General features: G+C 34.1%; 1 protein-coding gene across 22 annotated transcripts in view; it reads right to left on the bottom strand.

Moving 5' to 3' along the window:
- The window catches only part of BAZ2B (bromodomain adjacent to zinc finger domain 2B), a 316,560-nt gene that overhangs the window by 91,787 nt on the left and 197,355 nt on the right, over positions 1–27,418 (bottom strand). For 14 of the 22 annotated variants that reach the window (XM_045066575.1, XM_045066584.1, XM_045066581.1 and 11 more), the window contains 8 exons: positions 26,306–26,499; positions 18,109–18,309; positions 17,412–17,807; positions 11,963–12,569; positions 9,991–10,284; positions 8,736–8,796; positions 7,840–7,948; positions 7,476–7,577 (listed from right to left, as the gene is read on the bottom strand). In XM_045066575.1, coding sequence (XP_044922510.1) covers positions 7,476–7,577; positions 7,840–7,948; positions 8,736–8,796; positions 9,991–10,284; positions 11,963–12,569; positions 17,412–17,807; positions 18,109–18,309; positions 26,306–26,499 — 1,964 coding nt within the window. The remainder of the gene's footprint in view (positions 1–7,475; positions 7,578–7,839; positions 7,949–8,735; positions 8,797–9,990; positions 10,285–11,962; positions 12,570–17,411; positions 17,808–18,108; positions 18,310–26,305; positions 26,500–27,418) is intronic. The other 8 variants (XM_045066583.1, XM_045066585.1, XM_045066592.1 and 5 more) reach the window with 3 other exon arrangements.

Genomic DNA, 27,418 nt, shown 5'->3' with positions numbered 1-27,418 from the left:
TGTACAAGGCACAGCAGTGTCTAAAGGTAAATGAAAATCTTTTTCCCAAAAGGACCAACATTTTTAACTCAGGATCTCACGCTACTCCCATGCAAGGACCACATGCTGAGTAGTAAAACATTTGAAAAAGTTTAGAGGTAGGGACAAAAAGTTGTCTGAATTGTCCACCTATAAAATAATGATGGTCTGAATTAGAGCTTAGGAATTAGAGCTGGAAAGGAATGTGACTATATTGGTCCTTAGGAGGGAGAAGTACCTGGATGTAAAAGAGAAAAGTCTGAATGGAGGCCAGAAAGGTGATTAAAGTAGTGAGGTTTTCTTTCCAACCAAAGTGAAGACACAGGATGGAAAAATACTGAGAAAACCTACAGATAAAATTTCTTTCTCTTAGTTATTTTATACCTTAAACACTAAATACAACTTAAAAAACCATTTATCTCAAATGAATAAGTTTAAAATATTTTCTATATTCAGAAATTCAAAAATGATATGAACTCTAATTTAAATATGACTTTGTATTTCCGTATTTCTATTTTTTTAAGGATTTTACTTATTTATTTGACACAGAGAGAGAGAGAAAGAGAGAGAGCAAGCACAAGCAGGGGGAGTGGGAGGAAGGGGAGAAGTAGGCTCCTTTGTAAGCAAGGAGCCCAGTGTGGGGCTCCATCCCAGGACCCTGGGATCATGACCTGAGCTGAAGGCAGACGCTTAACCAACTGAGAAACCCAGGTGCCTCCCAACATTTCTGTTACTCTTCATAAAAGATACTCTAAAGTACAGTGGACATCTCATGAGCAACTGGTCTGTTTTCACTTTATCTTATAGACACTGAATTGTCTACCCAGGATCCTATACTCTCCTGATAGCTAAGTCCATCTCTGGTTTGCCAGCAACATGCTCAGGTTTTAATGAAATGCATTCTCAAATCTCATTCTTGCTTCAATTGGATATCATAACTTGTCTTTATTTTCCTTTTGTTGATTCCATTTTGTTTGATTTTATATACTTACATGCTAATTTATTTGTGGGGTAAAGAGTATATAAGAAATAAACCAGTCCACCAAAAGTCAATTCACTGAGTAATCTATTTGTCAAGTTACTGAGTTTTTGTTTTTGTTTTTTAAGCTGATTATCACCAACACTTTGCTGCAGTAATTTCAGCATGGATTTGCAGTCCTGGGCCATTAAGTGTCCAATTCCCATGTTAACACATGAGATGTCCAATACTTTTCCAATGCTCAATGTTATATAAGTGAATGGAGCAACTTTAATATTTTTCTGGAATATGCCCTGTTTCTCTATCCCAGTCCTTGCCTCTGGTAGTATAATAGCTGAGGTGACTATTTTAAATCTGCATTAAGGTATTTGGTCTGACAATTTTAATTTGTTTGTTTTTTTTTTTAATCGTTTGGTGAATTGATCATTTACCCGACTGATTTCTGGGTAATTTTCAGTAAATGTAACCACAGCTCAAGTAAACAAAGCAGATTTTTCTCATTACCTTTTCTTTGTATGTATACTTTCTGAATCCTTTACTTCCTAAAAATTAGTTAATTAAAAAGCTTTTTAAATGTCCTACATAAAAGGGAACTGATCTTAAAGACATCCTTTGATTTCTATCCTTCACATTACATTAGGAAATTAAGGCCTAGAAAAGGAGGCCTCAGTTTTTCAAAGTAACATAGGATGCTGAATTACCCTGTCAGGAGTCTAAAAAAATCTTAGGGCACAAGGAAATTGAGGGCATCAAATATTTTTGACAGAACTTCCCATTTTAAGAAAAATGCTAATGTTAATATCACGAGAAAAATCAAAATTTTGTTGAATTTTCTTACACCTATTTCATAATTTAGCATTATGTCTACTTTTAGCTACTTTACAGTGCCAGAGATAGGTAGTGGGAGCTTCACATACCACAAACTTTACAGCATTAGGGATTCTTAATCTACTGTAATCATATAGTTTATTAATATGATTTACTGAATAACATTTCAAAGATGTGAAAGAGTAAGATTATCTATGCTGGGGAGATGGGTGTTACCTACTAAAAACCATTGAGAAAGATGTCGTTTGATACAGTTATTCCACAATACTGGCCATGCTTTCCAATTACTCACAGTAGGTTACCCTCTAAGAGCCATGATCTTCAAATACCTCTTAAGCTCTACACTTGGGATTCATACAGTTGGCCTCCTAGTATAGAGGTCCTTGCCTAGCCGTCAAAAATCCTACCTGGTAAATTAGTGACATAAATTTTCAGTATTTTAGATTTCTGGTACTGTTCTCAGTGTCCACATATGCCCACAGCTATGTTGCATTAGGTGTGACAGTTAACAGCAGAGTTGAATTAGAACCCTGGTTGTTGACTCCCAATCTTTTGTTCTTTACTTATATGAAATAATTAGCAGCATTACAATCTTGCCAGAGACTGTGTGTTGTCTACTTTATTGTGAAGCCTCCCTATACTCCTTACTAACAAAATCCTGATTTTTGCTGGACAGCGTTGTGCTCAGCGCTTTTATCTTCTCAAAGCCAGTGACCATAACTTCTATGTCTTTTGTACTCTTCAGTTTCTCTACAAACACTAGTTTTGTTTCGTTTCTTCAAAGACAGGATTTCATTTCTGTAGTTTTTGAAATGTATTCATAGTTTTCTTTATGGAAAATGCCTTTAGGGAAAATTTATCTGGAAGAAAAATGCCTGACACATTAAGTATTTGCCACAAATATTTATTGATTAAATGACTAAGAAAAAAAGGCTCTTTACAGTAAGAACCTTAAATATTTTTCTTTTCTCCTGCCCTTACACCATTAAAGAGAAAAAAAAATCTTTTTAAAAAATATATATCTCGAATAGAAAAGGCAGCATTTCCTAAGTCACTTTTAACTTGTTCCTTCTTTGCTTCTTTCCTTTTCTTTGTTTTTCTATCCTGAATACAGTAAACATTCATCAATCTATGCTAATGAACTTACTGGTTGCAAAAATAAACTTAATTATTACATTTATGCTTAAATGTTTTCTACAATTCACAAAAAATACTTTCAAAGTAGACAATCATATGTTTCAAAATAATCTGTGTCATTAATAATTTGTCTTGAAGCCTTCATATATTCCTAATAAAAGTGTGGAAAACTTTTTACCTAAATACCTTATTTAGGTAAATAAAAATAATCTTATTTTATATTTACCAAAATATGTTGAGCTCATCCTAACTATCTATTATCCTTGACACCCAAAACCAAAATAAAATGAAAACGATACATATTTGCTTCAGCAAGTTCTTTATAATGTGATAAAGCAGAAGTCGGTAAGAAATCTATTTACCTGGTCCTCTTTTCAAAGGCGTTTCACTGGCTAAAATAGTTAACAGAATTTCATCACAAGGTAGCCAGCCAGTTAAAGCATGGCCTTATAAGAAGGTTCATTTTGTTCCATGAAGCCTATTATCCCTAAAATCATGGTTTTCACAGAAGCCTGCAGGAAGTGATTGGCATATAAGTATCAGAAGACACTGACAAATAGCTGAGTCTACAAATCTCTTTCCACAATTTGTAGCCTGAGATAAGTAACACTGATAATGAATAGATTAAGGGTCCCCCCCATCCCCATTTCTTGTGTCAACTCTATTTACTTTAAGCAAGGGCTTTTCTTTCTTACTTTGTGAAAGCAATCATTAGATTATTGTACTTTAATGATGAACTTAAATTTCAATAAACATAAGCACTCATACTTACTGTATTATGCGCACATTTTCAGATGCTTGCAATATTTTTCAGATGTTTGCTCTTAGCAAATATAGTATGCATATATATATATATATATATTCTATCTTAAGCTCAGAAATACCTTGAGTGCAAAATAACTTAAAATAACCATGGTTCTCCACAGCAGACTAGAATTATCTTCTAGTAGAAATTATCATTTCTTAAATTTTATTTGTAAAATACAGAGCTTTGCAATACCACTGCTGAAATTTTTGAAATACCTTGAACTAAATCAGAACTTACAGAATACTGGTTATTTTTGATAACTTTACAAGAAAAGAGAAAAATATGACAAAAAAAAATTTTCCGGGGGCACCTGGGTGGCTCAGTTGTTAAGTGCCTGCCTTCAGCTCAGGCTGTGATCCCAAGGTCCCAGGATCCAGCCCTGCATTGGGTTTCCCGATCAGCGGGAAGCCTACTTTCCCCTCTCCCATTCTCCCTGCTTGTGTTCCCTCTCTCGCTGTCTCTCTCTCCATCAAATAAATAACATCTTAAAAAGAAAAAAGAAAATTAAAAAAAAAAGAAAAAGTATTTTTCAATGCAAATGGTGTATTAGTAAAGTGACTAAGAATCATAACAAATCTGCAAATATAGCATTTTACTTGCTATCAAACACCCAAAACAGGTAAAAGAATCTTGGAAAACTGTAGCAGTAATATTCAAAATCATTATGTAAAACCTCCATGCATTTGGAAAACTGAATGCTTAGCTTATTAGGAAGGGCAGAAGAATATATTTTTTATATAAAATTGTTTTTCACATTGTATGTAATACAAGCAAATTTTAGAAAATGTAAAACTTACAAGAAGTAGAAAGAAAAAAAATGATCTACTATACCACCAACCATTACATCTATCATTTTAAAGTTCTGACACATTTCCTCCAAATCCTTCAATATACAATTTTGTTTTTCATTATCTGCACAGTCATCATTCCCTTTCCACAACTTGTATAAAGGCAGACATATTGTAAAAACACACAGATCACTTCTGCATAGTACCAGTGGCTTAGCCAAACTATATTTCACATCTTCCACAAAATTTAGGGTAATCAAATTATCACACATCATAGTTACTCTAACAAAAATATATAATCTTTGTTCATTTTCATAGAAAATTATCACAAAATTATATACATTTCTAATGAACTATATGCTGATACATATTCATCATACAATATACGGAAATGTATATGGTTCTACAATTATACATACTATATACATTTCTCACTAATTAACTGAACTTTTTTTGGATTACCTACCTTTAATTATTGTTCTCTCAAAGTATCCTGAAACAAATCCAACTTGCTAATTTTTTTAACTGCTCTCAAAATTGCTAATATTTTCCCTTAGCAGTCTGCCGAAATGCTGGCAGCTTAACATATTCTGAATTTAGTAATTCATCATATTTCCTTGATGAACTGATCTCTCAACAAAGTAATACACATTTGGAAAACACTGATTATGTTTAATAAAAAGTGAATGGATGTCAAAGAACATTTTAGTCTGCCTAATGAGGCTTTATAGATTAAGTCTAATTATCACTGATACAAAACTAAAAATCCTTTATATATTGAACAGCAATTAGCTTTCCTCTCAGAACAAAAATCTATTCAACTTTAAAACATAAGGATATCTTTGGCATAAATAAAACAAGTCAGGATTTATACCATGAGTCAAAGATTAAAAAATGTCAGAATTTTAAATAAAATTATTATCTTCTAACTTTTCTGTTACAAAACTGATCCAGTATATATGGAAGTGGGTATAATAACAAATTCTGAGGATCTATTTGACAACAGATTTAGTGTACGTTTAAAATTTTTTTTATAAATAAATCATTAAAAAATTTTTTTTCAAAGATTGTATTTATTTGAGAGCAAAAGAGACAGAGACTGAGAGCAAAAGAACGTCAATGGGGAGAGAGGCAGATGGAGAGGGAGAAACCAACTCCTTGTTGAGCAGGGAGCCTGATGTGGACTCAATCCCAGGACCCTGGGATCATGACCTGAGCTGAAGGCAGATGCTTAACCGACTGAGCTACCCAGGTGCCTTAAAAAATTTTTTTAAGTTTAAAAAATAAACAGAGAAAAATCCTAGAAAATATTTCAATAAAGAAGCTGAGCCTCCGAGAAATATATTTTAGCATTTTAGAATTACCAGGAAAGAAACTAGTAGAACTGGACATAACTTGTTCCTTAAAAAGTCATGAATAATAATGAAAATGGGTTATATGGTGAAGATAAAAGAACACTGTTAGAAACCCAAGTTCTAGGGCGCCTGGGTGGCTCAGTGGGTTGGGCCACTGCCTTCGGCTTGGGTCATGATCTCAGGGTCCTGGGATCGAGCCCCGCATCGGGCTCTTTGCTCGGCAGGGAGCCTGCTTCCTCCTCTTTCTCTGCCTGCCTCTCTGCCTGCTTGTGATCTCTCCCTGTAAAATAAATAAATAAAATCTTTAAAAAAAAAAAAAAAAGAAACCCAAGTTCTAGTTATGTCTCTGCCTGGTTAAGATTGTGTGATCTTGGAAAATTCCCTTAATGTTTGAGGTCTCAAAAAAAAAACCTCCTGCAGAATTAGGAAGGCCTTTTTTTATTTCTCTAACTATAAAATTAGAGGGTAAGATAAGATGGAAGAACCTGCCAATTCAAACTAGAAAATATTTATTACAGAAAACATTTCTTTCTATGCATTATAATAGGCCAAAAGAAAGAAAGATCCAATCAAGAAAGAAAATATCAACTTCAGTTGGCTGAGCAATTTAATCTTTTGAAGTATGTTCAAGCATATGATCTCATTTTAACTTTACCATAATCCTATGAGGCAGAAGGAAAATTATTATAGTCTTTACTTTGCGGATTAGGAAACTGAAGGAAAAGGAGGCATTATTTTGATGTTTGAATTCACAAAGTCTATTTCATAGATTAACAACAATCTAGGTCTCCTCACTCCTTAACTAGGTCCTCTTTCAATGGAGCTGATAACGTTAAAGGGAATAATAAGCTATGCAGCTGAATCCAAGTAAGAAACAAAAGCAAAATCCTACAGGAAACACGCAGGAAATGAAATGTCTCTGGTGGGTTCTTTGTGCTGATTGGTCAGGTTGTATACTTAACCCATGGGCAAAAAGGGAGTTGTGGTGATATTTTCAGAAATCCATACAATTAACTCAAAAATTCAATTTCTGTAAAAAGCAGAAATTTCACTCACCTAATATTAAGGAAACTTCCCTCACTTCAAATTACCACACTGTGACAATGGATCATGTAGCATGGCATAATCAGATGGACAAGATCCTTCCATAAAACTAAGGCATATTTATTCCCCTTTGGACTGACTTCTAACAACATATTTTCACTATTCAAATTAATTTACCTTTAAATTAGTTTACCTTTCAGGGAACTAATGTATTTCTATATTTCACGGGAACATGCAGATACTTTTATACCTGTATAAACTGTAAAATTGTTGACAAAATAAATAAACAGGAAAATATTGACTTAAAAAACTTGAAAAAGACATCTATTATGTCAAAGCTCCTTGTTACTGGAATATAGTATATTGAGGCCTTGGTGAGTGTTAACCACAAAGTTATATGTATAGCTATACGAATCAACTAACAAAAGGCAATGCTTCAGAGTGTAGTGAAATTTACTTCATTTAGGTTATGGTACTACTTTTTGGTTTAAAGACTATACTTTTTAAAAAGTGGATACCTGCGGTCCATCTCTGGCTTCATAGAAGTCACCCACTCTTATTTTTGCACTGAAGCTGAAATTGTCCCTTGAGATATCCATTATTCCATTTCTGCTGAGATACTGAAAAAATCACATATTTTTCCACTTCAGGTTTTAATAATTACAACCCAGCTTTGATGTAGAGCTTTCTTCAGGATACTAATGTTTTGTATATTCTATCAAGGGGCTATGGATTTAGAGAAGATCAATTGTTAAGTACATTTAGTCCCATACAAGAGAATATTTTGTATCAAGGAACTTTATCTGAGAAAGGAGAGCACCTTTTTTCCATAAACATGCTTAATAGGCACCAAATGTATATTATTTGGTGAAAAGTATGTACCTTTATTACTTCAGGGTATTGCCTAAGTTTCTTTCCACATGGAGCATAATATGCTACTTCTCCTTGAAGGCGCCCTCCAAAGTTTCTTATTCTTGTCTCTCTTTGCCAGCTACACATAACAGAAATAAGGGTTATAACATATTTAGTTTTAAGAAAGCTTTAAAAAAGTTAAGAATACATGCTTTTTAGACAACATAAAAAATATAAATAAAACAAATACAAATCCCTAATCATACAGCTCAGATACATTTATCATTAAAGTTATTTAGATTTTTAGTTACATGATTCCACTAAAAATTAATCAGTCTCAAGTTACAAATATTAAACTCCATTACATTTCTTAGAAATCATTCACTGGTATTCCTTTGGGTATTCGGACAAATTCAGTAACATGTATCTATGTGTAATGATTTTTTACATCTGAGAAGCTTTAGGTGAAAAGAGTGCCATAAACCTGGCTCTCTGCTCCTTGAGGATCATCTACTTCGAGTGTAAAACTTCTCAGTTCCAATTAGTCCATTTTAGCCACACTCTGCTCAAGTGCCCCAGTTTTGCCCACTGTGACTTTTACTGTCCTTTAGTTCTATCTTTGCAAAAACCTCTCATACTCTTAACTGTGTCTCTGCCCTCCCCTCTGCCACATGATTTTCTCTTGCTTTCCCCCCCCTCCCAGTTGCACTGGCTGCCTGATCCCATCTAAATGCTGCAGTGAGCCTTAATTTCGGTTTTCCGACATATCAACTTCTTTGCCCTTCACTCTAGCTCTTCTGCTCTAATAAATACTATGCAGTATATTCAATTCTTTTATGAATTAGCAGAGAGTGAGATACAGTGAGAAATCAAACATACATAAATATGTGGTAGCAAAGCAAAAAGAGAAGTCTTATTTTGCATACCCATATTCCAAAGGGATACGCAGTTCACGCTCATCTGTTACTCTTCTTCTTTTGGAAGTGCCTTCAAGAAAATTCATCCAGTTAACATAAAAGATTAGTTTATATAGAAGACAAGTTTTTGATAGTGTTGAAACTTTTCTTTAAATAACACATCTCAATAACTTGAATTACTTAAGGTATTTCTGCAACTCGTAGGCTACTTTTAGATGATGTGCAACAAAACATACTGTACAGAGGATTTTTTTTTTCTCTCTTCTTTGGGCTGCATGACAGAATAACTGGTCTTTCTAAAGAAAATGCAGTGGAAGGTAAAAATACATAGCTTTCCTCTCAATTTGTATTTAAAGAAATAGCTAAAGAAGAAGGAGGAAAATTGTAGATAGAGGTTTCAGAAACCAGGTACGGTTGTTTTCTTTGAGAATATGAGTTTTAAGATGCTGAAAAATTTCAACAGCTGGCTCACACACTTAAAAATAATATAACTTCTATGTTCATATAAATCCATAGTCAAAACTACTACTAGATCTTTCAACCGAAAGTACAAAAGAATAGGATTATGATCGTACGCAAAATTCTTCATAGACAACAGCCAAGTTTCACAAATGCAAATATGTGCTTCTTAAATTAGTAGAATATCATACTGGTCTGTGGCAAATGAAAGCAAAACTAGACATTTCTAAAAAAGCGTGAAATAAGTAAGGCAACATGATATTGTCCTATATAACTCTATATTTTCTTAGCTATTGAAACAGAAACAAAAAGTCCTTTTGGAATATTAATGTAAAAACTTTTAATAAAGACCTCTAAAAGTTTATAAAAGGTCAAATAGAAAAAAAAGATGTGGCATGTTAATGAAATAATAATGCTACTCGCTAACTCAAACGACCTTTGGGCTATGTGTTGGGCAGATATGCAACTGTATCTTAAGTAACAAGGGAACTCACTTTAATCAAGTACAAAAAGCTCAACTGTTAGTCAAATTCTAAATTCTAGAGACATAAACTTAACACAAAAGCCGGAAAATATTCGAAATCAAGAGCTGTCTGTCACCAACCAGGTTCTTAAACTGAAAGCACAGAATAAAAATGGTAATGGGTCATATCCTTGGAAAATACATGCTGACCTTTCTTAGCCAACCTTGAATCTAGCTGTAACACTTGATTTCAATGAGGTTATCCCCAGAACACTGTATAAATAAGAATTCTTGCTATGGTCTGACTTCTACTTTACAATAATAAAAATAAAGTGTAGGTACCAGAGTGTGGACTTGAAGTAAGTGTGGAAGAAGGTGTGCCAAGAAAAGCAGGTGACTGGGACTCAGAACATAAGGCAGCAGGAGCAGAGCCTGGGGCTTTTGCTATGTGGAGGTTACGAGGTGTTGAGTGAGCTGTGAGACTGATGGAAGGGCTTTTGACAGAGGAAGTTGTTTTATTCAGTTTCATTGAAGTTTTCTCTCCTTCAGTATCACTATCTGATTCATCTTGGTCTTTATCATCATCATCATCTTCTTCTGATCCTTCTGTATCTGATTCTGAATTACTATCTGATTCTGGGAAGTAAAAGAAGCATTTGTATATTATAACTAGATAATCACCAACATTTGCAGTTTGTATCTAAATGGAATAGTTTAGGAATCAGCATCTGTGATTGAACTCAACTGAGCGACTCTCCTGAAGAGTTCATGTAAAAATTACTATCTAACAAGCTATTTGAGTACAGTGTATGCAGACTAGAAATTCTCAGAATCCTTTGTTAAAAGTATCGGTTTTACTCAACACTTTAATCCTAAACCAGTTCTTCTCACATGACACTATTCACATGACGAGTTCTGCTTAGTGGTTTCAAAATCATTTTTAATTTAATAGAGAAACTAAGGTATAGAGGGAATAGAATTGATTCTTTAAATTAATAGATTCCTATAGCTTCCTAAGAAGCTATTAGTATACTTCTAGTATACTAGGTTCAGTATAAGGAAGAAAAGTCTGGAACTACCATCATTTTTTTCATGTGGGCTTTGAGGTAAAAGAAAACCATTTCCTGAGAGATTCTTGGCTTTTCTGGCTTGTATTTTATTTAAGTGCAAGACCTCATCAGGCTTCTTAGGCTTCACAAAAGACCAGGTTGCAGAAATGATTATGTGGGATCATTTAATGTTTTAGCAATTTAAGTTTGGTCTAGGAATGTAGTCCTATAAATGCATCTCTTCCTATAGATGGGCATTATTTATTCCTGGATTAAACTCGATAAACACAGGTCTGATACTTGCAATGTATTTTAAAGGTTCTCAGAATAACAATTTTTGTGGAATCACGTTTTGTGTAGTACCATCTGCCTATGTTGAAATTTGTTATAAAAATTGCCTTTGAAAGTTATTAATAATGATATTCAAACTTGATCATGCAAAGTTGTATTTATGGGAATCCCAAGAAAAATATTATTAGGAAAATTTGTTCTTACCCCCCTGAGCAAGTAGGTTGTTTCTACGTTAGACACTTTAAATTGTATAACTGACTGTATTTTCCTATTCATATTGACAGCTAGAAAATTTACCACTGGACTTGTGGCTGACCATAACAAATCCAAATATTTTTATAATATGTATTTCACCTTTGTATATAAAATTTAAGTTATCTTATATTTTATGCATTCAATCTTCTGTAGAACAATGAGGAGAGTTAAGGGGAAGAAAAACAGAAAGAAATTTTAAAAAAAACAAGCAAAACAAGAAAGCAAATCAAAATAAAATCAAGGAGCTCTCTACTTGTTATTAAATAAATTCTGTGTTCCTAATGGATAATTCATAGCGATTTAGGATTTTGGTGCTTTCTAAATGACTGACTACAAATTTACATCCTTCATTCAAAATATCTACTGACACATTTAAATAAGTAGCAGAAGAGATGAAAAAGAAAGGACAAATGAATGGTCATGAATTAAATGAAAATTAAGCAAATTTGTGAAGTTCATTATTAATTTATGCATCATCTATATTCATTTAAAGTTTTTATTTGTTTAATGTTAAATGAGTAGCAAAGCTGAGAATTTAACTCAGGATTTCCAATTTCAATCACTCCAATATTTTACCAGCTCACTATGGACAGGCTCATAGCTATGTGAAACTCAGGGAATGACAATGACTACAGGTCTGTGAACTAAGAACCTCCTTTAACTGTTTTGGTCCACATAGCATTTAGATAAATACTTCAAATTTTAAAATAGAAAATAACCTGATTGGCTGTCATCAGATTCATCATCTTCATCATCTTCCTCATCTTCTTCCTCGTCATCTTCTTCTTCATCCTCGTTTGAATCTTCAGAATCTTTACTACTGGGAATGTCTGAATCTGTTCCCCTAAACTGTTCCACTAGAGATTTTGCAGGGTGAGGGTGAAGCTGTGTTTTTACTGTGTTTACATTATTGCTAACCACTTTTTCCTTCCCTTGAGGATGCACTATGGGAGAGGCGGAGGGTATCACAGTTGTCTGATTGCCAGCGGTCCTTCTCCCGGTTGTGCTCAAATTTACAGGTGAGGAAAAAGGAGAGCTACTTGCAGTAGCAATGTTTTCATTAATCTTACTCTGCATTTTAGTTTTGGTAGTAAGTGCTAGAGGAGCTTCTTGAATGACACTTTGAATAACTCCATTTGGTTGGTGATTACCTAAAAGTGCATTTGTCAAGAATGGATTAGGGTGGTTGTTTTCTACTGTTTGTTTTGGATGTGCTGGTGAACTAGAGGTTGCTTTTGTATTTGACAAAGCTGCAATAACCTTCTTCAAGCTCTTGGATGACTCTTGTTTCTTTAACTGCACTGGGAATGTCTGTTTATATTGTTCCTGTTGAAACATAAGTTAAAAAACAAAACAACAATGTGCCATAAAAACAAAGATTATTTTTATTTGCATTCTATATCTGACAACAGCTGCTCATATACAAATTTAAATCATAATATGCACGTGCTTAGAATTAGTGGCAGTAATGACTAGTTGGTTGCTGAATCTTGGCTAGACATATGTTTAAAATTCAATTGGCCCTTCTCCCCTCAAAACATAGGTTTCTTGAGTGATCTCTCTCATTATTATTGCTCCCACTGTCTCAATAACCTAAATTTGAAACTCGAAAAACATCTTTTACTTTTCTCTCTTCCAAGTCAGCCATATCCCTATCTCATTAAAACATTATGTAAACTTAAGCCATACCTCCTTTCTTCCCACATAAATCCCAATATATGCAATATGCCAATGCCAATAAATCTCAATTTAAAGCCTTTACTTTGTTATATGAGCTCCTTGGTTAAAAGCTTTACTGTTTCCTCTCTCATTAGCAACTTTATAAAGCCTAAATACTTAATTCTGATACTCAAATGACTTTTCAAATAGGCACTAATACAACTTTCTAGTCAAACGGGACTATTTGTCATGCCCTGTATAAGTCATGTTTTCACTACCTCCACATTTTGCTATAATAATTTTCTCTGTGTAAAACGTCCTCCTCTTAGGGCGCCTGCGTGGCTCTGTGGGTTAAAGCCTCTGCCTTCGGCTCAGGTCATGATCCCAGGGTCCTGGGATTGAGCCCCACATTGGGCTCTGCTCAGCGGGGAGCCTGCTTCCCTTCCTCTCTCTGCCTGCCTCTCTGCCTACTTGTGGTCTCTGTCTGTCAAGTAAATAAATAAAATCTTTTTTAAAAAAATTACTAATTAAAACGTCCTCCTCTTACAAATCTCAAGCTAATGAAATCTTGTTCCTTCTTCGAAATTACACCCAATAAGCCTTCCATGTTTGTTCCAGCCAGAAGCACTCATTGTCTCTATCTATCCTTTGAACTCCCTATTTGTTACCCAGTACTGTCTGCAGCAGAAATGATATGAACTGTTGGGACTTCTGGCTCAACATTCTGTGGGATCTACCTCAGAGTGCCTTTAGCACATTAGCAATGAAAAATGTGTAATAAAACAGTTTAGAAAAATTATATTTTTCTTGGAAAAAACTGATTTGTAAGCCACTAAGCCATAAAATTTACATCTGTACATAAGAAACAAAATATTATTTGGTTCTCAGAATCTTCTTGAAAATAATAAAATCAGATGAACCTTATTAAATATATATAATTAATATATAAAAACTTGAGCAGAGGGGCAACTGTGTGGCTCAGTGTGTTAAGCCTCTGCCTTTGGCTCAGGTCATGGTCTCAGGGTCCTGGGATCGATCCCCGCATTGGGCTCTCTGCTCAGCAGGGAGCCTGCTTCCCTTCCTCTCTCTGCCTACTTTTGATCTCTGACTGTCAAATAAATAAATAAAATCGTTAAAAAAATATTAAAAAAAATTGAGTAGAATGATTAAAGTATTTTAAGTTACTAGAAATACAACTAAATTTCAGAAGGAAAAATATGTAATAAAAATGGTTGCCTTAAAATTAAAATCAACAGTGCTGTCAGCTTGGAGCAGGGCTCTTAACACTCTAGTAGGCAGAAATTTGTGGTGGGCACTTCAGAAGTATACATGCAGATGGAATGCAATATAGAATTATGTATTAAATCTTTTACAGTAGCAGTACTAATAAGCAGTATGCAATTCCTATATAAACTGCTTTATCTTATTTAACATCTTTAGTGTATCACTTCACTTTGTAAACAAAGACAGTCACATAATAACTCATACCTAAGGCAATGCTTCACAAAAAGAAAGTGCTTAATTAGTATTTATTCAGTGAATAAAATATGGAAACTTACGCTAAATAATTGTGTTTACCTTTTAAAAAGAATTTTAAGGCAAAATTCTTATATAAAATACATTAACATAATTTTACTTAATATTTATATAACAGAAATATTGTGTATTATATATAAGTAAATATATAATGCACTTACCTTCATATTTAATATATACTGATTTAAGTTTTCAGCAGAAAAATTTAGCATATTTTCATTTCTTAGAACAAAATTATGACCATATAATCATGTTGTACTCTTTTTTTATAGGTAATAAGTTTTCCTTCTAAATACATAGAATCTAAACAATCATGAAAACAAAACCTTGCCCTTGAGTTTTATATTTTAATTTTCTGAAATTGCTTCTCACTCCATAATTCTAAAGACTCATTTTCCATATATGACACCTTAAGATTTTCAAAAATAGCTAAAGACCAAAAGAGTAGTAGCAGTTACTCTTTTAAAGCAAATATGTTGTGCTTTTTTATATTGGGAGGTAGAACATCAAAAGGAGGAAGGAAGAAAATTGAGAACTGCACAGCAGCAAATGTCTTGCTGTTCTTAGACAGCCCCTTGGATGATAAAAGTATGGGAAGACAGGTTTAAAACAATCCCCTACCTCCAAGTTCTTCTTCCCCCAGCCCTTACCAAGTCTCTGCAGTCCACAAAAAAAAATCCTCTAGGTAAAATTTGATAAAGGAAACTCACGACTGGTATATAAATCCAATTAATGTATATTGATTTGAATTAAATGTCTATAGTATAAGTATATGGAAAGAACCAATGATTAGGTAATACTAAAAAAAAAATCACAGACTAGTTGAGGAGGCAGATACATGGAAGGTAACATGAAATAGAGACTATCATAAGAATAAAGCAAAATTCTATATGTTATCTGTCATATAAAGAAAGCCAATTAAGAAAAATATTTATAAAATACACTTTAACTCAACACTAGGTACCCTGAAAAGTAGATTAAGTCATTTAGAGTTGAGTCTAATGTGAAGATCCATTCAATAAAATATTTCCCATGAACTACCATTATCACTTCAGAAAAACAAAATTATTTCATCTTAATCATAGGCTTTGATATAAGGATGACCTTTGTTTAAAATCCTTCTGCTCTTTACTTGTTCTGTGATGCTAGCAAGTGCCTTAATTTCTCCAAATCTTAGTTTCTTTACCTCACACAATTTTGGAAGAATTACATAAATTCATATGTGTAGGAAGTCTAGGTTGGTTACATTTATTAAGCAAGTGTTTAGTAAGTGACTTTCTAATAGGCAGTCATATAAAATTCTTCAAATAAGAAACATTTAAGAAACTCTTTGAAAATTGAGAAACCCTTCAAAATGCAAGTTACTCATGGTACGCACTATAATTTATCTTAAAGTGGGATACACATTAATAAAAAATTAAAGTAACTCAAACAATGTAATTTTTAGTTTGCATAATTTACTTATGGAGAGTCAATAATAATACCTCCTTATGATTGAGCAGTGTATTATAAGTTACCATATGCAATGCATACCATTGGTCATTCCATTTATTTATTTTTTATTTTTTACCTTATGTTTTTATTAACATATAATGTATTCTTTGTTTCAGGGGTACAGGTCTGTGATTCATCAGCCTTACACAATTTACAGAGCTCATCATAGCACATACCCTCCCCAATGTCCAACACCCAGCTGGTCATTCCATTTAGATCAGAGATTCTCAAATCTGGCTATACATTTGGAAGCTTTTGATATATGCAATTACTTAGTCTTAACACAAGATATCCTGATTTCATTGGTTCTAAGGTGTTATTCTTTTATTTTTTTTAAGTTTTCCAAGTAATTCTAATGTATACTTGGGCTTGAGAACGATTCATTTAGATTCTCAAAAAAGCCATACTTCTTCAAGTCTTTTTTTTTACTTTGACCCTGTTCTTAAATTCTTCACAGCAAAATAAGAGTTAATAGACAAGGGCACTGTAAAATTTTTTTAGAAAGAAAGGCAGCATATCATACAAGGATTCTAGTGCTACTCTACCCAAATGTGAATTCTAACTCTATCACTAACTAGCAGTGTGATATTGGGGGAATGATTTAAACTATATGAATTTCAATTTGATTGTCTGTAAATGGGCATTATAATATTAGTAGTAGGTACAGATGTTAGTGTCTGTAAATGCATGCTTAGCACTTAAAACAACAATAGCAAACAGCAGGAGCTGTACAAGTATTATCTAATGATTAGGAATCCTAATGATAATTTTTGTAATCAACAGACAGGATACGGTGTTCAAACAGAATATATTTTCTCTACTTAGATTGGTTCTAGAATAAAAGGCACTGGTCATTTAATTACTAGAATTCTACTAGACATAAGAATGTAGACTTTGTAATAATACAAATACAATAGCAAGAAAATAAAGAGAAGGAAAAAAGTCTCTGATTAGTGATTCTGTATTTGTATAAATAAAATTCCTCAAACTATTTTGTATTTCATATAATTTGTTAAGAACAGCAAAGGAATTCTCTAACATAAATAAATAAATATTTAAAAAATTCTTTAAGAAAAAGGTGGGGCACCTGGATGACTCAGTCAGTTGACAGGTCTGACTCTTTGTTTTGGCTCAGGTCCATCTCATGGGTAGTGAGATTGAGCCCGGAGTTGGGACACTGATCTTAAACAAAAGTAATGGTGAAGTATATCTTAACCAAACATATTGCTCCCCTTACTACTAAATCATTATACCTGGGGGAAAAAATGACACGACTGTGTTGCCAAATAAATACTAAGCAGATATATATGTAAATATAAAATCAGAGAAATCTAGTTTTCTGATGTGCAAATTCTATTCCTGGTAGTTAATGAAGTATGGAAATAAGAGCAGAATTTAATTTAAACTTGTATATTGTAAGACTATATAAGAGCTCTTTCTCTAATGATAAAATTCTTCTATAAATAATTTTTCACTCACCCGTTTGGATCGCATTTCACTGGTCAAAGGACTAGATTCTTCAGAGGTATTTTTATTCCCTGCTTTAAGTACATCGGGAGAAGGAACTATGAGTTTCATGTAAGTTTCCTTTTTGGCTTGATTTACCAAAGATAAAGGTTTCACATTGGACACCAATCCCGTAGACTGTATTACACTTGTGTGTTTGTTCACAGATTCCTCCTTTGCCTGAGAGCTTTGGAAAATAAATGGAAGCTGCTGTGACAAAACCTGAGGCTGCTTCTGCTGGGATTGGAATGATGAGTGAGTCTGGGATTCAGACACAAGAGGTAATGGCTGGTGTATTCTTTTTTCCTGGGCTTTTTCAGTTGCTTTCTGTCCATCTGCTTTTGGGTCTGAAATACCATGTAATAGCACCTGTAAATAAAAATAAAAAGGCAACTTCTCAGTATCCATTAAAACAAAGAATATCAAACAGTAAAACTTGGGAGAAAAAAGGTACTCTAAAAAGTGCTAATGATTTATAATAGTTATATAAAGCTCACTAAAAAGTATACCAAATGTCCCTTTAAAAATGTTTCTCCATCTCCTTTCCTGTGCAAATGTTAAAAACTAAGGACATGATTACCTTTAAACATTATAGACTTTGAGAGTCAAGATAAACCAGTTAATTCCTGAATAGGAATACTATGTGATACTTCCAATAAATTATTTATACCTGGTTGTTACTTTTATGTTGTGCTTCACTCTCTGAATCAGAATCATCATCTTCACTTTCTTCAATACTTTGATCTTCTTCTTCATCTTCCTCTAGATCATCTGAATCACTACTACTAATGCCTTCACTTGAGGTGTCTGATGACGTGCCCGAATCACTATCACTGTTGCTAGAACTTTCCATAGTTTTCTTCCTTGGTTTCTGGATAAAGACAAGTTTTTAGCAAGACTTTATTTTCGGAAAAATTCAAAGTTCAGTAAGAAATTTAAGTTCAAGCAAGTTTTAATTTTCAAGTGATATTTCCATCTCAAAAGGGCATTTTAGAAAAAAGAGAAAAGACACACGTTGCACGGGTAATTATTCAACAAACAGATCCAAATAACTTATATGATAGGAATTCTCCAATAAAAAGTACAGGCTCTGTTATGTAGAGAACATTAGAAACATTGATATAGTATATATGTAGATCTATTCATGTGACTTCAATGCTTCAAAATGTATGGCAGACTAAAAAGAGCAATTTATGAAATTATAATTCCAGTTATGATAAAGGTTATAGACACTGAAGTTCTATATTTAAGTTTAGTCTTCTTTTTTATGTGCATAGTGAGTCAATAACCAAATATTTACACATAACATACCAAAGACACCTTCTAGGTGCTGGACAACAATGATATCTAAGACAGAGTCCTTGCCTTCAAGAAACTTATATTCTAGTGCAGATGGTGGAAGAGTAGACAAATGACTAATATGAAAGCAAACAATTTCATATGTAATAAGAAGTAGAGAGAAGATAAAATAAGTAGCAAAGGACTTAAGGGCTGCTTTAGCAATGAATTTAATTTTTTAATATTTTACTTCAGGAAAGATAGAAAATATGATAAAGAGAGATATTAATTTCTGCAATATTTAAGGCTGTACAGGAAAAAGAAAATCCAAAATTGGTAGAAAGTGACATTGGGTCACATTAAAAAAAAAAATTCTGTGTTTAAATAACAGACAGTAGTAGGGGTGGCTGTGTGGTTCAGTCAGTCAAGCCTCCGAATCTTGATTTTGGGTCAGGTCATGATCTCAGGGTCATGAGATCAAACCCTGAGTGCAGCTCCTCACTTAGTGGAAAGTCTGCTTGAGATTCTTTCTCCCCCTCTGCCTCCTCCCCCTCTCTTTTTTAACTACATGAATAAATCATTAAAAAATATTAGACCATGGTAGTGGATAAAGAGGAGGAAAGATCATTAGATGAATTATGACTAAATAAATATATAACAATGGAAAAGTTAAAACTCTGCCAATAGGAAGACTAAAAAGGAGAAATACTGACATGATGGAGCAATAGGATTGAGTATAATCCAAAGTTACATAGGAACATTTCAATAGGATTCACTGACAGATAAAATAAAGAACAAAATATAGAAAAAGCAGCAACAAATTACAAAAGCAATGAGTTACAAAAGTTATGGTCTTAACAGAAGTACGGCCTGTCATGACTAATGAGTTGGGGATGAAAGACGTTAATACACTTCCACAAAAAGAAGCCAACTTGAAGTGATAGTTATTGATTTCAAATTAGGACTCTTTCCTTTGTGTTTTCTGAAGTTTGATTTAAATGAAATGAAATGCATGAGTGAAGAGAATCAGTCCTGTTATATTCTCCTTGCAATGGTAACCCGTGTTAACTGTTCCAAACTAGTGACCATAATGTTTCCTCCAGAGACACACCCTAAATAATCCAGATTAATAGTAACCATCATTCCTGGAACTATGTATCTTTCCTTCACAGTAAAACACAGTGATGAGAAACTGACCTGGAATAGTGTGGGTATCACAGGATGAAAAAGACCAAAGTAGAGATTAAAGAGAAACAATAGTAACAATATAATATTACTATAAAAACAAAATACTAACAATATAATAACATTAAGCCTACCATTTATTTGGCAGAGAAAAATCTTCATTGTACCAAAATCTGTTGTGGGTTTCTAAGCATGTATAGCAAGATTATGAAAATCATGAAGAGTCTAAATTGAAGTTACCACTCTGGGTTTTAATAGAGGTTAACGGAGGAGTGGAACTTTTTCAAAGTTGAACAGTTGTCCCCCGCCCCCCAACAGGCTGTGTGTGTATTTTTGTCTGTGATGTACTTTAATTTAAATATCTACCTTTATTGTAAATATGCATGCATTGTATATGAGGGAATTCGCCTTCATCATTGATTTTCGATGCACACTACTAAGATAGCAACCCCCAGGAGGAATTATCAAAATTAAATGAAGAACATTTTTTCAAACTACTCATAAAAAGGGTTACCTAAGCAATCAATGTTTTAATTTAAAAAGATTTTAAAGGGCACCTGAGTGGCTCAATTGGTTAAGCATCTACTTGTGATTTCGGCTCAGGGGGTAATCTCATGGGTAATGGGAATGAGCCCCAAGTCATGCTCCATGCTCAGTGGTGAGTCTGCTTGAGATTCTCTCTCCCCTTCTCCCTCTGATCTTCCTTCCACTTGCATGCTCTGTCTCTCTTTAATACAAATAAATCTTTAAAAAAATAAATTAATAAAAATAAAAATGAAAAGCTTTAAAACTGAAAAATATTGGCTAAAAAAAAAAAAAAAGAATGATTTTTCCCCTTAGTTCCAATGTCCCTTATCTCCATTTTACTTGACAACCTACTATCACAAATTCATGCCTCATAATGTATTATTCAAAGGTGTTCTTTTTCTGAAAATTAAGGTTCTAAAATCTCTTACTTTGATAACCAGTCTTTTTCTAGTGTCATTTCAACATACATGTCTATAGACACAATCATGGTATCTGAGAATCCACCTTTTACATCATTAAAGAGGTGCCTATGTACATTTTTAGTCCCTGCTACATGAAATATTTTTTCCTTTAACAGCATTGATTTTATTTAGAAATGTCAGTGTAGACTTCTTATCAGAACTAAGGACAGGATCTATTTCATATGCATGCTTCTGAAATCTTGCTCAATGCCTAATACACTGTGAAGGCAGTGGGGATTTCAGATCTTACTATATTTTAGCACTATTTCTAAGAGGTACATCCATCCCCAAACAGCAGAATACACATTCTTTCAAGTACACATGGAATGTTCTCCAGAAAAGATAACATGTTAGGCCACAGAATAAGTCTCAATAAATTCAGGAAAACTGAAATTATATCATGTATCTTTTCCAGCCACAACAGCAGGAAATTAGAAATCAAACACAAGAAAAAAATGGGAAAACACACTATTACATGGAGGCTAACTAACACACTAGGAAACAATGAATAGATCAATCAAGAAATAACAAAGGAAATAAAAAAATAAATGGAGATAAATGAAAAGACAACAATCCCAAATCTTTAAGATGCAGCAAAATATTTTCAAGAGGAAAGTTTGTAGCAATACAGGTATACCTAAAGGAAGAAGAAAAATCTCATATAAACAACCAAACCTTACACCAAAAGAAACTAGAAGAAGAACCAACAAAGCTCAAAGTTAGTAAAAGAATGAAAATAATAATGATAAGAGCATAAATAAATGAAATAGCAACTTAAAGATTATTAGATCAGATCAATGAAACCAGGAGCTGGTTCTTTGAAAAGATAAATAAAACTGATAAAACTTTAAGCCAGACTCATCAAGGAAATAAGAGAGGACACAATTAAATAAAATAGAAAATAAAGGATGATAAATAACAACACCACAGAAATACAAAGATTATAAAAGAATATTATGAAAAATTATATACCAACAAACTGGACAACCTAGAAGAAATGGATAAATTCCCCGACACATATAATCTTACAAAATTGAATCAGGAAGAAATAGAAAATGTGAAGAGACTGAACTAATAGCAATAAAATTGAGTCGATAATCAAAAACTCGAATAGAGTTTCCTCAAAAAGTCGAAAATACAGCTACCCTATGACCCAGCGATTGCACTATTGGGTATATATCCTAAAGATACAAATGTAGTGATCTGAAGGGGCACGTGCATCCGAATGTTTATAGCAGCAATGTCCACAATAGCCAAACTATGAAAAGAGCCTAGATGTCCATCAAAAGATGAATGGATAAAAAAGTTGTGGTATATATACACAATGGAATACTATGCAGCCGTCAAAACACCCCCAAATCTTGCAATTTGCAATAATATGCAATAATGTGGATGGAACTAGAGGGTATTATGCTAAGCAAAATAAGTCAATCAGAGAAAGACAATAATCACATGATCTCACTGATATGAGGAATGTGAGAAACAAGGCAGAGGATCATACGGAAAGCCGGGGAAAAAGTGAAACAAGATGGGACCGGGTAGGGAGACAAACCATAAGAGACTGAGGGTTGCTGAAGGGGAGGGGGGGTCAGGGGTATGGGGTAACTGGGTGATGGACAATGGGGAGGGTATGTGCTATGGTAAGTGCTGTGAATTGTGTTAAGACTGATGATTCACAGACCTGTACCCCTGAAGCAAATAACACATTATATGTTAATTAAAAAAAAAATCTCCCAACAAACAAAAGTCCAAGACATGATGGCTTCACAGATGAATTCTACCGAACATTTAAGAAGAATTAATACCTATTTTTCATGCAACACTACATCAAAAACTAATGATACACTGTATGATGACTAACATAACATAATAAAAATAATAAAAATAAAGAGAGAGAGAAAGAAAGAAAGCAGAGTTAATAAGTGTTCTTTCAGGGTGCCTGGGTGGGTCAGTGGGTTAAAGCCTCTGCCTTTGGCTCAGGTCATGGTCCTGGGGTCCTGGGATCAAGCCCCCCATCAGGCTCTCTGCTCGGTGGGGATCCTGCTTCCCCCTCTTTCTCTGCCTGCCTCTCTGCTTACTTGTGATCTCTCTCTCTGTCAAATAAATAAATCTAAACAAACTAAAAAAGTTCATTTAAAAAAGTAAAAATTAAGTGTTCTTTCAAATTCTTCCAAATATTAGAAGAGGAAGTAAAGCTTTGAGATTCATTGTGTGAGACCATTACCCTGCTACCAAAGCCAGGTAAAGACACTACAAAACACACACACACACACACACACACACACACACTACAGGTCAATATCTCTGATGAACATATATGCAAAAATCAACAAAATATTAGCAAACTGAATTTAAAAAGTCACTCACCACAATCAATTGGAATTTATTCCAGAAACAAGGGTAATACAATGTTCACAAAGCAATCAATGTGCTACATCACACTGATAACGAAAAGGATAAAAACCATATGGCTATCTCAATAGATTTATAAAATTCATACAACATACATTCATGATAAAAACCTTCAACAAAATAGGTTTACAGGGACCATATTACAACGTAATAAATGCCATATATAAAAAATGCATGGCTAATATCATACTCAATGGTGAAAAAGAGCTTTTCCTCTAAGATTGGGAACAAGATAAGGCTGTCCACGCTCATCACTTTTATTTAACATTGTATTGGAAGTCCTAGCCAATAGCAATCACATAAGAAAAAAAATACATAAGAAGCATCCAAATTGATAAGGAAGAAGTAAAAGTGCCACTATTTGCAGATGACATGATATTATACATAGAAAACCCTAAACACTTCACCACAAAACTACTAGAACTAATTAAGGAGTTCAGTAAAGTTGCAAGATACAAAACTAATCTACAGAAAACCGCTATACTTCTACACACTAATAGTGAAGTAGCAGGAAGAGAAATTAAGAAAACATCCCCTTTGGAGTGATTGCACCAAAAATAATAAAATACCCAGGAATAAATTAAGGAGGTAAAAGACCTGTACTCTGAAAACTACAAAACACTGATGAAAGAAATTGAAGATGATACAAACAAATGGAAAGATATTCCATGCTCATGTACTGAAAGAACCAATGCTGTTAAAATGTCCATACTACCCAAGCTATCTATAGATTTAATGCAATCTCTATCAAAATACCAACAATATTTTTCACAGAACCAGAACAAATAATACTAAAATTTATATGGAACCATAAGACTTTGAATAGCCAAACCATTCTTGAAAAGGAAGAACACAGCTAGAGGTATCACAATTTCAGATCTCAAGTTCTACTACAAAGCTGTAATAATCAAAACAGTGTGGTACTGCCACAGAAATAGACACACAGATTCAGTAGAAAAGAATAGAAAGATCAGAGGGGCGCCTGGGTGGCTCAGTGGGTTGGGCCTCTGCCTTCGGGGTTGGGTTGTGATCTCAGGGTGTGGGATCGAGTTCCGCACCAGGCTCTCTGCTCTGCGGGGAGCCTGCTTCCTCCACTCTCTCTCTCTGCCTGCCTTCCTTGCCTACTTGTGATCTCTCTCTGTCAAGTAAATAAATAAAATCTTTAAAAAAAAGAAGAAGAATAGAAAGATCAGAAATACTCGGACTTTTTGGGTCAAATGATCTAAAACAAAGGAGGCAAGTAAAGGCAATGGGGAAGAGACAAGCTCCTTGATATTATATCTGAGATGGTGAAGAAAAGGATGTGCGCGGACTCTGCTCCCCCAGAAAACCAGGCCTTCAATGTGGTTTTTACAGAATTTAGAGATGAGAAGATGCTGCCCTAGTTATTATCTTTATTCCCAAAATGTTTGCAGCTGGTACCAGGAGTTTTAAATCAAAATAAACCAAGACTCCTATCTCAAGAAGAAATTACAAATGAGAGCAGACCAAATTCGTAAATATGGGTGCACTTAAGAGAAAGTATGGATATAATATATCAGTTCATGTAGCTGGAGGTATCCTAGCTTACCTGCTCGTATGCATGAAACCCAGACTCTGTGGAGGTCTACATTTAATAAAATGAAAATGTCACAGCTTCTCTGGCATGATATGGAAGAGGAAATCTAAAGGCTCAGAATGACCAGAATATTGGAGTGAATTTATCATCTGCAATTTGCATATCCACCCTACTCCTGATAATACCTTTTCAATGGCAGACAGATCTGGTCAGAAGGCAGAAAGCACATCAGCTATTTGAACTGGGAGATTTTATGATGTAGAATTATTAACTAGTAGCAGAATATGAATACTACTAAAAGAGATAAAGAGACCTCTAAAGAATACTGAAATAGCAGATGTAGGGAACAACCACTTCCTGGAGGGCAGAGGTAGAGTAGGAAAATAAAGGTAAACTTGGAAGAGAGCCTCTATCTTCCAACCTCATTCACCCAAGGCTGAACTTCAGACTTTGGAGAGGATGTGGCTGTTGCCCACTGGATGGCAGAAAAGCTCACTGAGGTGTCACAGGTCAAGGCTGGCAAATAAGAAACATGCCTGCTGGAGTGCCAGGAAAAGTTTCTGGAAACCTCCTCACTGGGGTGCCACTAAAATTAGCTAGAAAGCCACCCACTGGCATCCCGGCAAAACTTACTACTAAGATGCTTGCTGGGATGCCCATGAGACCCACCAGACAGTGTGTACTTCTAGGTCTCCTAAACCGAAACCACAGAGAAGCTGCCAGCTGGGCTGAAAGCTACTCACTGGCAGCCACAGCATGACAGCAAGAAGAAAACATTGCAACCAGAAACAGCCTTTCTTTTTCCACGGTTTCTCCAACACCCTCTGCTGACAAGCTCTAACTGTGCCAACTGGTCAAGCAGAGGAAGGTGAGAGGTATAAACTGATAACCTGCACAGTTGGAGATATAATGAAATAAAATGGGCCAAGAGGTGACAACTCTTGAAAATGAATAATGGGTACACAGGATTATCATACTATTCTGTCTATTCTATAGATATCAAATTTCCCATAATAAAATGTTTTCTCATTTTTGTTTTCTTAAAAACATGGGCTCTGGGGTCAACCACTTGGACTTCAAATCCTGTCCACTTACTGGCCAACTATTTTGAGGCCCAGTTTCTCCATTTATAATAACAATACCTAGCTAATTAGGGGTTATAGAGAGGATTAAAATAGATATTATATGCAAATCAATCAGAGTAGAGCTGTTATATGTTAAGTTCTCCACAAATCTTAGCTATTATTACTATTTGTATTATTTATACTGGTGCTAACAGATGTAATTTTTAAGAGTCCTAATATTAGTACCAAACCATAAAAATAAGCATTTGTAAAATAGGAGTGGTAATTCATAAGAAATTTTTCCATAGATTCAGGTAGTTTGAAGCTTGGAATGCTTACATAAAGATCTGTTACACATTTGTTCTGGAAGGAATAACTTACCTTATCTTTTATTTTGTCAGCTCTAGCATCCAAAGGCTGGTTTTTGTTTTGTTCCTGATTACATTTTCGATTTCCTCCACCTGAGCTTAGACTTTTAGTTTGTCCCACAGAACTTGAAGCAGTAGTGGATAATACAGGTGTGTTGATACCAGATACAGATGATGTACTGTTTCCATTTATTGACCCATTTACACCTTGAAAATAAAAACAAACATGTTTATCCAAGAGAATATTACTCAGTCATAAAGAAGGTATGATGTAATGATATATGCTATATATAATATGAATGACTCTAAAACATCACGCTAAGAAAGTCAGTCATCATGAAAGAAGTCAGACATAAAAAGTCATGTATTGTATGAAATATTCACAATAAATCCACAGAGACAGTGCATAAGCTAGTGATGGCCAGAGATTGAGAGGGGGAAGAATGGGGAGAAATTGCTTAAGGGGTATGGAGTTTCCTTTTGGCATGATGAAATGTTTTGTAAGTATACAGAGGTGGAAGTTGTTCAAGACTGAATGCATTAAATGCCACCGAACTGTTCACTTTAAAATGGTAATTTTATATTTATCTGAATTCCACTTCCATTAAAATAATGTTTAGAAATATAATTAAATGCAAACATTTCCCTTTTCAGAGCAAACTCACCAAAAGCTCTTACCCAAGTGAGAAATGATAATGATAATAATAAACCATCCAAAATGCTATTATGATTTGCAAATGCTATTCTAACAGGTTATAAACTGCAGAAATATTAATGATCACTTAAAAGAAAAAAGGAGTACTTGGATAATAGTTTTGATGAATTTAGTGCTTAATTACAGAAGTAAATCTTATGCTGGATTATACACAGGAGGTAATAAGATACAGAGGAAAAAGCAGTGGAGTTGGGAGTTAGAAGGCCAGGTTCAAATCTTGCCATGCCACACTGCCATGCAAGCTGTCCTCAAATCACTTATTTACTCTTGGATGTGAAATGAAGATACTTCCAATCTCTCAGAGTTATTGTTAAGGAGTAAGCAAGCCATCGTGAAAAGTGTCTAGTATACTGTTATATAAAGTTATTAAAACTAAACTCTACTGAAAATAGGTATTGGAATGGAGGATTT

The sequence above is a fragment of the Mustela putorius genome, unplaced genomic scaffold (assembly GCF_011764305.1).
Source record: "Mustela putorius furo isolate JIRA1106 unplaced genomic scaffold, ASM1176430v1.1 tig00003869_pilon_pilon_pilon, whole genome shotgun sequence".
NCBI classification, from domain to species: domain Eukaryota; kingdom Metazoa; phylum Chordata; class Mammalia; order Carnivora; family Mustelidae; genus Mustela; species Mustela putorius.
Note: the sequence above shows the minus strand (reverse complement) of the source record. Positions and strands in the feature narration are given on the sequence as shown.